We start from the raw sequence: 12,301 nt of genomic DNA, 5'->3' as shown, positions 1-12,301 counted from the left end.
TTTCCGTCGCAGTGTCCCGTTGCGCCAGAAGTTGTTTAGTTATGCTGGCTACATGACCCGGAAAGCTGTCTGTGAACAAATGCTGGCTTCCCCAGCCTGAAAGCGAGATGAGCGCTGCATAGTCACCTTTGACTGGACTTAACCATCCAGGGGTCCTTTACTTTTACCTTTACCTTTAGACAGGGTGGCATTACTAGCTTCCCGGATATCTTCGGTATCCTCAAAAATGCATTACATTAGGGGAAATTGTGTTGCAATTCAGGCCACATTGCACACAAAAATGTGTATATACTTTACTAAAATACCAATGGATTTTCATGGGGAGCTCAATAATCATCCGCAAACCTATGTTGACATGTGGAGACTAAACTATTAAGGTTTGGAAAAGTCAGAAACTGAGAGGCAGATCTGTGCATCCCTAGCAGCAATCGTACTCTTGGAGTCCAGACAGCAGCTTAAGTCAGCCTGTGACACTGCAGTCCTGGCCAGTTGAAGAACAATGTGCCGCCTCCTAAGACAAGCCTTTGACATCCTGGTGTCCTGCAGTTCTGCAGAGATTTGAGACCTGCTAATTCTGTTGCAGGAGAGCCAAGGAGCATCTCTGTGGATGGATCCAAGCTCCGAACAACCATTGAGGGCCTGACCCCTGGGGCCAGCTATGAGGTCACTGTGATGTCTGTTCGTGGGTTCGAAGAAAGCGAGCCCTTGGTGGGTTATGTCACCACAGGTACGTCCGTGGGGAAAAGCTGCAACACCCCAGAACTTTATTCGTTTCCTCCTTTTACAGATTTATAAGCCACTTCACACCCAGGAACTGTTGAAGCAACGTACAAAGAACAAAATGATAAAATGCAAGAGATGCAATCTCTAAAAGCAACCTAAAAGCGATAAAACCATTTCTTGATAATATTCCGTAAGCAAACCTGGTTACATTTCTAAGAAAGCCTTCTTAAACAAAAACATCTCCAGTAGTCACTTGAATGACAAGATGCTATGTGCCTGTCTAATTTCAGCTTGTAACTGATTCGAGACTTCTGGGGCATGTGGAGCTCCTCCCAGCAGGGCCCATCACAGGCACACAGTTGACAGACAGGGATATATGGGGCGAGGTGGTTCCAAGTCATTCAGGGCTTTAGGTGCTAAAAGCAAAACCTTGAACTGCGCTCCGTAGCATATTGGCAGCCAGTGCTGCTCCCTCAGCAGACGTGTTCTATAGCGTCAATGGGATGTCCTAGTCAGCAGCCTTGCTGCTGCATTCTGCAACAGCTGCAGTTTCCAGGGGAAGCCTCACATTAAGCACATTGTAGTGCACTCGTACCTTGGTTTTCGAACAGCTTACCGGTAGTTCTCGAACGTTTTGGCTCCCGAACGCCGCAAACCCAGAAGTGACTGTTTCGGTTTGTGAACTATTTTTGGAAGCCGAACATCTGACGGGGTTTTGGAAGTTGAACGGACTTCCGGAATGGATTCCATTCAACTTCCAAGGTACGACTGTACTCCAGAGAAGCTTAAGGGAAGCTTCACATAGAGCACATCACAGCAATTCCATTTTAAAATTGTATTCCGCCTTTCCACATTGCTATACACAAGGCAGTTCACGAGCCATAGGAACGACAAAATATACAACAAAGATCACACACCCGGCAACCAATCAGATCCAACGCCAATAAGTCATAGTGAAAAGCATGACTACAAAAATAAACAACTTAGTGATCCGTTTGAAATATAATATTGCATGATAGAAACAGCAACAACTCTCAACCGCTTCCGGTCTCTTCCAAGACCAGGAATCCACTTTTAAGAAGCCACCTTGTAATTTGGACCATTTGCGCATCCGACCTGGGCACAGCAGTGTGTCTGGGGGGAGAAAGGGGTTCTCTCCCATACCTTCTTCCTAGGGTCCTTTCAACCAGTTCTGCCGGGGCTTGTACCTCCTTCAGCATCCTCTTCTCTCCTCCTCACAGTTCCGGATGGTCCTTCCAACTTGCGTGCCATCGACGTCACCGATTCGTCAGCTGTGCTTACGTGGCAACCTGCTGTGGCTGAGATGAACAACTACATTGTCACCTATGGACCTGCCGGTGGTAAGAGTTGGGGATTTGGGCAGGGGTGGGGTGATTTGCAGGTGGTCAAGGCCCTTATTCCATTTGGGAGGCAGCGGGGAGACTGAGAGTGTAATTCATTGCATTATACTTGTTGCCACAAAAGGTAGACATGGCCACAAGACAAGAGGAAAAGGTGTGTAGGACTTCTGCAATCTGCACTGTTGTTGTTAGTCGAACTTCCAAGTCCCACAGATGGAGTCAGACGCAAACTAGTGGCTTGGGGACAGTGGTGGAAAGTGGCCCAGAATTAAGGAGCAAAATTGCTTACAGACGTGTGTAATTCACACTAAAATGCTGGTGAATTTCCATGAGCATGTTACCCTTTCAAAAAATAAAGATTGCAGGTGATGTGGCAGCGTGGAGGCCTGAACCTGTGAATGCAAAAAAGGTCAAACTGAAGAAACCCGAAGCTGACAGATCCACCCATCTCTACTTGCAGCAGGGCCCCTTCTTTATAATCCGTCTCTTCTCTTTCTCTCCCAGGTGCAAGGGCCTCCGAGTCAGTGCCAGGGAACCGGGCTGAGTTGCAGTTGTCAGGGCTGCACCTGGACACAGAATATCGGGCCAGCGTGTATGGGGAGAAAGGAGGGAACCGCAGTTCTCCCGCCAGCGCCACGTTCACCACCGGTATGCAGATGGGGCCGGGGAAGCGATAGAGACATTCTGAGACTCACAAAGGGCAGGAAAGCCAGCCAACGGAGACAGGAGGGCCTGAAATATATTCGGGAGGGAACCATGTCCTAAGTCTGTCCTACCTCTCCTGTCAGAGGCAGTATACACCTCTGAAGAATAGTGGCTGAAAATCACAAGTGAGGAATGTCCTGTTTTCAGGCTTCCCATAAGCATCTGGCTGGCAGCTGTGAGAACAGCTAGATGGGCCTTTGGCCTGGATCCTGCAGGGCTCTCATTTTGTCCTCCTTAGTCAAGTTCACATAGAATCATAGAATTGCAGAGTTGGGAGGGACCTTGAGGGTCATCTAGTCCAACCCCCTGCAAGGTAGGAATCTTTCACCCAACATGGGGCTCAAACACATGACCCTGAGATTAAGAGCCTCGTGCTCTGCCAACTGAGCTATCCCTTCACTCCCTTCTTGGGTCCCTCTGGTTTACGCTGCTGAGAGGGTACATGTTGCATTGAGAGGGGCAGGAATCTTCCCTGTGCCAGGTAGATAACTTGATTGCTTTGGTTTTTCTTAAACCTTTATTCCTCTCCATTTTCCAGGGGCAGATGGACCCCGGGATCTGCAGGCTAGTGAAATCTCATCCCGCAGTGCTCGTCTCACTTGGCTGCCACCCCGTGCCCCTCCTGGTGGATATCTGCTAACCTATGAAACCCCGTCTGGACAATCAAAGGTACCCAACTGTCTAGTATTGTCCTGGTTATGCACTCCCCAGTTCCCTGAGAAGTGAGGATATCCAGGGATGGCACTACAGCGCATGGTTTGTTTTCAAGTCGAAACCTACAAAGCAGAGTCCATTGGGATTAAACAGTCTAAACCACAGAGCCTAGGACTTGCTGATCAGAAGGTCGGCGGTTCGAATCCCCTCGACGGGGTGAGCTCCCGTTGCTCGGTCCCAGCTCCTGCCCACCTAGCAGTTCAAAAGCACACCAGTGCAAGTAGATAAATAGGTACCGCTCCGGCAGAAAGGTAAACGTCGTTTCCGTGCACTGCTCTGGTTCGCCAGAAGCGGCTTAGTCATGCTGGCCACATGACCCGGAAGCTGTCTGTGGACAAATGCCAGCTCCCTCAGTCTATAGAGCAAGATGAGCGCTGCAATCTCACAGTTGTCTGCGACTGGACCTAACGGTCAAGGGTACCTTTACCTTTATGCAGCAGGCAACAACACCACTGATCTTGTATCAGATTCCCCAGGAGAGAAATTGTATCGTGAATACTCTGGAACTCCCTGCCCATTGATATTAGGCAGATGTCTTCTCTATACTATCTTTGGTTCTGGCTGAAACATTTTTTTATTTAGGCAACTCTACCAATATGTAATTGGGATGCAGGTGGCGCTGTGGGTTAAACCACAGAGCCTAGGACTTGCCGATCAGAAGGTCGGCGGTTCAAATCCCTGCGACCGGGTGAGCTCCCATTGCTCAGTCCCTGCTTCTGCCAACCTAGCAGTTCGAAAGCACGTCAAAGTGCAAGTAGATAAATAGGTACCACTCTGGCGGGAAGGTAAACGGCGTTTCCATGCGCTGCTCTGGTTCGCCAGAAGCGGTTTAGTCATGCTGGCCACATGACCCGGAAGCTGTACGCCGGCTCCCTCGGCCAATAAAGCAAGATGAGTGCCGCAACCCCAGAGTCGGTCACGACTGGACCTAGTGGTCAGGGGTCCCTTTACCTTTACCTTACCTATATGTAAAGCCGATATGTAGGCCCTGAACAATCCCTCCATGAGAATATATGAAGTGTCAGACTTATTGACTGACTCACCTTTCTGATAGTAGGGCTGGGAGCACTCCACTATAGGGAAAGAGTTTTGGGGTTAACCATGTAAGCTCCACAGCATGTTATTGGTTTGGCTTTTCACTGCCCCTCATTGTCTGCTCCACAGGAGATCACCGTGGATGCTTCTGTCACCTCATATGAACTCCAAGACCTGATTCCTTCCGGTCGGTACCAGGTTCAAGTCCAGGCACTGAGAAGAGGCACTCCTACAGCCCCAACCGCCACGTCCTTCACCACCGGTAATTTCTCTGCCTGGGGCATCCGAGGGTCAACACATTTGTGTTTAGGCATGCGAGGCTTTGACAGCTTCGCAAAACCTGCACCAGAGAGAGGATGCCCATTTGCGTTATGCATGCCTCTCCCACCCCCAGTTTTTCATTCTGCAGTGATGACATTCACATGTAAGAATGAGGCTCGCAAGTCATTAACTCCAGACTCATCTCTGTTTGTGTGAACACGCTCCTCAAGGAGGAAGGGGGGAACTGCTGCTGTTTTCTAGAACAAGAGGCTGCCCTCTCGCGATTCTGCATCTTGGGACCACACGCCCAACCCCTTTATGCTATGAAACAGGAAGATTTAAATGCTTAGTGAAAATTGCCCCCCAAAAGTCTCTGCACCATTTGTAGGCAGTGAAACTAGGGGTGGGGACCTGAATATTCCAGTGGCGGTGGTGTCCGGAAGTTTTTCTCAGAATAATCCCTTCTGAGCAATGGTGACTTACAGCCATTGGGACTGGCAGGGCAGAAGACAGAGGAGGCCAACAGTAGGTGGAGCCAGAGAGCCAAGGACAGGGTGAGCCAGCTCATTCCCCTTTTGTCCCCATCCTCCTCCCTGCTGAATTTTACAAGGGCAACATTGAGACGGTCAGTGCCTCCTTCTGCAATGATTGTAAGTAAGGAGGACAGCAGGAGGGGGCTGGCTGAGGTTGGTGGGGCAGTGCCCCATTCTCCCCAATGGACCAGCCTCCACTGTTTCTGAGACAATTCGGCTCACTTAATATTGAATTATGTCATTCATCTGATCTAGTTCTTTCCCTCCCCCTCCCCCCCCCCGCCACTGCCCCAAACATTAGTCTGGTAGCAGGTGCCTTTGGGAAGCTCATAAGCAGGGCACAATAATGAATGACAAGCACTCCCTCATATGCACCTCCAGCAGCTGCTCCTGAAAATGGAGGTTATCTTCCTTTACACTGAAGTGGGAACTGTGACAAAATGTTGCAGCGTGGAATACTCCTCTTTGGGATTTGAGCCAGCTGGCCATGCTCTCTTCCAGCTACTCCATTCCAGCATGCCCCGCCCCAAGGTTTTCCTTTCAACAGTAAACCAACATTCTGTCAATCTTGTCTTCATTGGGATGGTTTGGAGCATCTTATTTCCCCATGTTTTAGTTTTAGTTTTGTATCTTTGGGGTTCCCCTGAGCCGATCTGTATGGATAGCTACATAAGGATCAGCAAACAGAGAATGAGCTTGCAATTAGTATACAGTGGTACCTCGGGTTACATACGCTTCAGGTTACAGACTCCGCTAACCTAGAAATAGTACCTCGGGTTAAGAACTTTGCTTCAGGATGAGAACAGAAATCGTGCTCCGGTGGCTTGGCAGCAGCAGGGCGCCCCATTTGCTAAAGTGGTGCTTCAGGTTAAGAACAGTTTCGGGTTAAGAATGAACCTCCAGAACAAATTAAGTTCTTAACCCGAGGTACCGCTGTATAGGATAGACATTGGCAGAGTCGTCTTTTCTTTCCTTGGCAGGACCCCTGAGATACCCCTTCCCTCGGGATTGCGCAGAGGAGAGCCAGAATGGGCCAGGACCCTCGAGAGTGAGGACGATTTATCTTGGGGGCAACCAGGACCGCCCCTTGCAGGTGTACTGCGACATGGAGACTGACGGAGGAGGCTGGATAGTAAGTATTAAGGAGGGTAGCCGAGGAATGGAATTATGGGCAGAAACATTCAAAGGTGGTGTCAGCTCAAAACAGATTACCCCATACCCGTGGGGTTTCTTCATTTATGCAGTTGTGCTGTTCAGAAGCATATTGAAGGGCATTAATTTACATTATCCATAAATCCAGCTGTAGCTGGCGCTGACATTGGGCCACCTTGATGCAAATTTTATTTGTTTATCCACAGCAGACATAAACACACCAGAAATTCATTTGGACGCGCATGCGCAAAACTCTCTCTCACACACCCACTCCACTGTGCCATTTCGCTCTTCTTCCTTCTCTTTAGGTCTTCCAACGTCGGATGAACGGCGAGACCAATTTCTGGCGCAACTGGCAGGAATACGCCACCGGCTTTGGCAACCTCACCCGGGAGTTCTGGCTAGGTGCGTACATCGCTTAAAGGTAAAGGGACCCCTGACCATTAGGTCCAGTCGTGGCCAACTCTGGGGTTGCGGCGCTCATCTTGCTTTATTGGCCGAGGGAGCCGGCGTACAGCTTCCGGGTCATGTGGCCAGCATGACTAAGCCGCTTCTGGCGAACCAGAGCAGCGCACGGAAATGCCGTTTACCTTCCCGCTGGAGTGGTACCTATTTATCTACTTGCACTTTGACATGCTTTCGAACTGCTAGGTGGGCAGGAGCAGGGACCGAGCAACGGGAGCTCACCCGTCGCCGGGATTTGAACCGCCGACCTTCTGATTGGCAAGCCCTAGGCTCAGTGGTTTAACCCACAGCGCCACCCGTGTCCCTATAGTACATCGCTTAGCTACCCTTTAATTCCTCCATCTGCACAAAAGGATGCTGCAGGCAGTTTGTTGCCACTGTCCTTTTACAAACTGGGAATGGAGGCAAAAAAAGCACACGGCACAAGAAAGGCTTTCCCCAGCCACGCTGGGATTTAAAACCACGCCTCTCAAACAGAAGCCATATGTCAGGGACGGAGCTCCAAGGTGACCCTCCGGGGCTGTTTGCCTGGCTCTTGGGATGCTCCCCAGGCCACTCACCTCACTGGCATTGCTCAACACTCTCCTTGGGTGTCTTTGCCTGGCTGGAATGTGTACTTGGATTCTGATGGTGATGATGATGATGATTTATACCCCACTCATCTGGCTGGGTTTCCCCAGCCACTCTGGGCGGCTCCCAACAGAATATTAAAAACACAAGAAAATTCAAACATTAAAAATTTCCCTATACAGGATTGCCTTCAGATGTCTTCTAAAAGTCAGGTAGTTGTTTATTTCCTTGACGTCTAGTGTGAGGGTGTTCCATAGGGCGGGGGCCACTACTGAGAAGGCCCTCTGCCTGGTTCCCTGTAACTTCACTTCTCGCAGCGAGGGAACCACCAGAGGGCTGAATGATGGGGGTGGAGACACTCCTTCAGGTATACTGGACCGAGGCCGTTTACGGCTTTAAAGGTCAGCACCCACACTTTGAATTGTGCCCAGAAATGTACTGGGAGCCAATGCAGATCTTTCAAGACCAGTGTTCTTTGGTCTCGCCGGCTGCTCCCAGTCACCAGTCTAGCTTCCACATTCTGGATTAGTTGTCGTTTCTGGGTCACCTTCAAAGGTAGCCCCACATAGAGCGCCCCAATGATACCTGTTGCTTGCCTGGATGCAGGATAGAGAGGGTTGCGTTAATTTGTGTAGAGCGAGTAGCCTGATGCACAAAGGTAGACTTTACATCCGTTCTTCCTCCTGCTTTTGCTACTGGCCCTTGGAAGGTTGCAGAGGAAAGAAATGCGGCCCTTAGGCTAAAAAGGTCCCCCACTCTTGCAGCAGTCCGATCGCACTGGCTCTCTTTTTCTGCAAAGTCACCTGAAGCCTCTTCTCCAAAGAAAACAAAACACGCAGCCTAAAGTGACAGCCGTGTTGCAGGAGGATGGGAACCAGGGCGTGCGAGGGAAATGGGGCTCATCCTGCTCTCTGCCTTGCTCTCCAGGGAACGATGCTCTGCACCAGCTGACGACATCAGGGGACTACGAGCTGCGCGTGGATCTGCGGGCTGGGAACGAGTCTGTCTATGCAACCTACCAGAATTTCCGCGTGGACCCCCCTGCTGATCATTACCGCCTGCACCTGGGCAGTTACAGCGGCACAGCTGGTGAGGGGGGGCTGGGGCTTCCAGGCCGTCACCATTGTCAGGTGGGATCCAATCAGAGAGCTCGCAAGAAGAGGATGTTGAAAGGCAGTTTGGTTTCAGAGGGAGCACTTAGGATTTCTGCAGGGCAAATTCACTCAGAAGAACAGTAAGAGCTGTCTGATAGTACTCCCTTGGGAGGTTGTGGACTCTCCTTCACTGGAGGTTTTTAAGCAGAGGTTGGACGGTCACGGGTGCTTTAGCTGAGATTCCTACAATGCAGGGGGTAGGACTAGATGACCAATGGGATCCCTTCCAATTCTATTGTTTTATGATTCTATGAACATGAGAAAGTTAAAAACAAACCAAACCAAACCAAAAGCTATTATTCAGAGGCATGCTGTCTCTGACAGTGGAAGCAGAACTTAACTGTGGTGGCTAATAGTCATCGATAGCCTTTCCTTCCATATATGTGTATAATCCTCTTTTTAAAGCCAGCTAGTTTGGTAGCCATCCCTGCCTCATGTAGGAATGAGTTCCATAGTTTAACTATGCACTGTGTAGAGAAGGACTTTCTTTCGCCTGCCCTGAATCTTCCTGCATAGATAAAGGTGTTTCTTTGTTTTTACAAGCCTTCTCCCTCTCCTTAGATGTTGCAGCTGCCGCCCACAAATACATAGCAATACATACCCATATTATATTATTCTTTTGAGTTGGGGAACCTCAAGGCAGGTTTGAGCAGGGGGATCTAAGGATTCAAGGTTGAGCACAGGCTCAAGGAGGAAGATTTGTGCTCCATTTCAAACCCTCTCTCCTCCTTTCCAGTGTGGTGTAGTGGTTAAGAGCAGTGAACTCGTAATCTGGTGAACTGGGTTCGATTCCCTGCTCCTCCACATGCAGCTGCTGGGTGACCTTGGGCTAGTCACAGTTTTCTGAAGTTTCTCAGCCTCACTCACCTCACAGAGTGTTTGCTGTGGGGGAGGAAGGGAAAGGAGATTGTTAGCCGCTTTGAGACTCCTTAGGGTAGTGATAAAGTGGGATATCAAATCCAAACTCCTCTTCTTCTTCTTCCCACTTCCGCAGGTGATGCTTTCACCTACCACTCGGGCAGTGTCTTCTCCACCAAGGACCGTGACCCCAACCGAGTCATCATCCCCTGCGCTGTCTCTTACCGCGGCGCATGGTGGTACCGCAACTGCCACTACGCCAACCTCAATGGGCTCTACGCGAACAACCGCGACCACCAGGTACTGCAATGGGGTGAGGGGAGTGAACGGCAGCTGCACCTTCCAAACACAAAGTGCTTGCAAATTATGAGTGACAGGCCGGTGTCCCTTTCCCATTGTCGTGATGGGGAGAGCATCACCTGCTCGCCTGTTCAGTTTCTACCCCCTGTGCAGATGTTCAAAGGTCCAGGACCTTTAAATACATAAATATATATGATGAGAAAGTTAAAAGCACTTTGCTGGATGAGAACAATGGTCCATGTAGTCATATATCCTTGTTCTAATAGTGGCAAACAAGCCCTCTAGGACATCGATTGGGATTCTTCAGATGATGTTGGACTAAAACTCCCAAAACTGGTGGCCATTGGCCATGCTGGCTGGGGCTGATGGAAGTTGTAGTCCAACATCATCTGGGGGTCACAGGCGCCCCATCCCTGTAATAATTAGATAGATAAACTTTATTCACATTAGCCAATGGCCATGGCAACATAAATATATACAAATAAAATGGGTAAAAAGGGCAATCAAATTACCAAGATTATTGTTCAGATAGTGGCCCTTAATCTCATTGCACCCTCAATAAACCTAGCAACCTTTGCTGTTGTCTGATCATTTTGATCTGGCCCTGTAATAATTAATTTCATCCACATAACAAGGATGAGAACCCTGTGGCCCTCCAGGCATCGCTGGACTCCAGCCCTCATCAGCCCTAACTAGCATGACTAATGGTCAGAGGGGATGGGAGTGAGAGTCTGGCAATGCCAGGAGAGCCACAAGTTCCTTACTTCTGGGTTAAGTTCCTTATCCTTCTTCTTTTCCACTCCATTTTTTTATTTATTTATTCCACCCCATTTATTTCAGGGCAAAGCAATGAGGTGGGTGAGAAACCCGCAATCAATTAGGTATCATTTGGAAAGCTACAATTACAGCGAATACCAAGTCGTGTATCAGCTGGTTTGATTTCTGTTTCGGACTCAAACAAACATTGGCAGTTCCTGTTCCTGTCTGAACCATCCAACGTCCATGGAGATCCAGTTCTCCAAGACAGCACTTTTTCACACTGCACACAATTAAACTATGGAACTCGCTTCTCCATGGGGGCAGGGATGGCCGCCAACTTGGATGGCTTTAAAAGAGGATTAGAGGAATTTGTGGAGGAGAGGGCTATCGATGGCTGCTGGTCACGATGGCAATGCTGTACCTCCACAATTGGAAGCAGTAATACATCTGAATACAGTGGTACCTCTAGATGCGAACGGGATCTGTTCCGGAGCCACGTTTGCATCCTGAAGCTTACGCAACCCACGGCTGCACGTCTGTGCATGCACGGGTCCCGATTTGCCACTTCTGCGCATGCACGTGACATCATTTTGAGCATCTGCGCATGCGTGAGTGACGAAACCTGGAAGTAACGCATTCCGTTACTTCCGGGTTGCTGTGGAGCGCAACCCGAAAACGCACAACCTGAAGGAACTTTAACCCGAGGTATGACTGTACCAGTCACTGGAAACCACAGGAGAGAAGAGGGCTCTTGTGTTCGAATCCTGATTGCTGGTTTCCCACAGGCCTCTGGTTGGCAACTGTGAGAACAGGAGGCGGGACTAGGTGGGCCACTGGGGTGATTCAGCAGGCCCTGCTTATCTCCTTGTCCCCAATCAGGGAACATACTGTTCCTAGATTATGCATCTCCTTGCTTGTCACTTACCTTCTTTTTTTCTTTCTTTCTCTCTGTCTCATCCAAGGGCATCAACTGGTTTAACTGGAAAGGATTCGAGTTTTCCATCCCTTTCACAGAGATGAAACTGAGACCCCGCGGCTTCCGGCCTCTGCGTCGGGTGTGAGCAAAGGGAAGGAGGCTGCAGGACTGACTCGGGGAGAACAGAGGAGGAGGAAAGAGAAACAGCAGCTGCAACCACCCCTCTGCAATGGGAGATACCTCGCACCCTGCCACAAATTCCCCTGAGAAAAAGGAAGGAGCAAAACAAAGGAAATGGACAAATTTTTCAAAAGCACCTTGTAGTATTCGTTTCCTCCCCCCTCTCCTGCTGACCAGCCACAAGATGAGAGGGATGCGACGCACATGATAGTGGAAGGGGCAGAGTTAAGGGGATGGAATGGTTTAGTTTTGGAGCATGTTGCAGGATAGCTGTTGCCTGGTCAGCAAGTAGATTTTTCCTGGAGAGTCACTGATAACAAGGGCTGATTGGCCAGCGACCCAATCCCCAACATGGACTGTTGCCACAGAAGCCTTTCTCCCCTCTTAAGGGATGGGTTTTGGCCCACGATCTTGTAGTTGCTGACCCCTCCCCTAGCCCTATCCTCTGTCTGGCTTCCTGCTCCCACAGATCTGTCTCCAGTCAGGCTTCCCCTTCTTCAGCTCTCCCCCCCCAGTTCTCCTCCTCCCTCTCCCCCAAATCCTTTTCAGAAAGGAGGTAAACTCGTAAACAAGTCGCTGAAAGCAGGTTAACATTAAAAGCACTTTTTATTTTTG

At 49.6% G+C, this 12,301-nt stretch overlaps 1 protein-coding gene across 22 annotated transcripts in view; it reads left to right on the top strand.

The window, feature by feature from the left end:
• TNXB (tenascin XB) overlaps positions 1 to 11,790 on the top strand; it is a 124,720-nt gene extending 112,930 nt beyond the window's left edge. For all 22 annotated transcript variants that reach the window (XM_082206860.1, XM_082206859.1, XM_082206845.1 and 19 more), the window contains 10 exons: positions 584 to 727; positions 1,965 to 2,084; positions 2,589 to 2,732; positions 3,328 to 3,458; positions 4,668 to 4,800; positions 6,313 to 6,464; positions 6,793 to 6,889; positions 8,447 to 8,608; positions 9,668 to 9,831; positions 11,553 to 11,790. In XM_082206860.1, the coding sequence (XP_082062986.1) occupies positions 584 to 727; positions 1,965 to 2,084; positions 2,589 to 2,732; positions 3,328 to 3,458; positions 4,668 to 4,800; positions 6,313 to 6,464; positions 6,793 to 6,889; positions 8,447 to 8,608; positions 9,668 to 9,831; positions 11,553 to 11,651 (1,346 nt within the window). In that variant the 3' untranslated portion in view covers positions 11,652 to 11,790. The remainder of the gene's footprint in view (positions 1 to 583; positions 728 to 1,964; positions 2,085 to 2,588; positions 2,733 to 3,327; positions 3,459 to 4,667; positions 4,801 to 6,312; positions 6,465 to 6,792; positions 6,890 to 8,446; positions 8,609 to 9,667; positions 9,832 to 11,552) is intronic.
• The last annotated feature ends 511 nt before the right edge of the window (positions 11,791 to 12,301 follow it).

Source organism: Podarcis vaucheri (genome assembly GCF_965113315.1).
Source record: "Podarcis vaucheri genome assembly, chromosome: 2".
In the NCBI taxonomy this organism is placed as follows: Eukaryota; Metazoa; Chordata; class Lepidosauria; order Squamata; family Lacertidae; genus Podarcis; species Podarcis vaucheri.
Note: the sequence above shows the minus strand (reverse complement) of the source record. Positions and strands in the feature narration are given on the sequence as shown.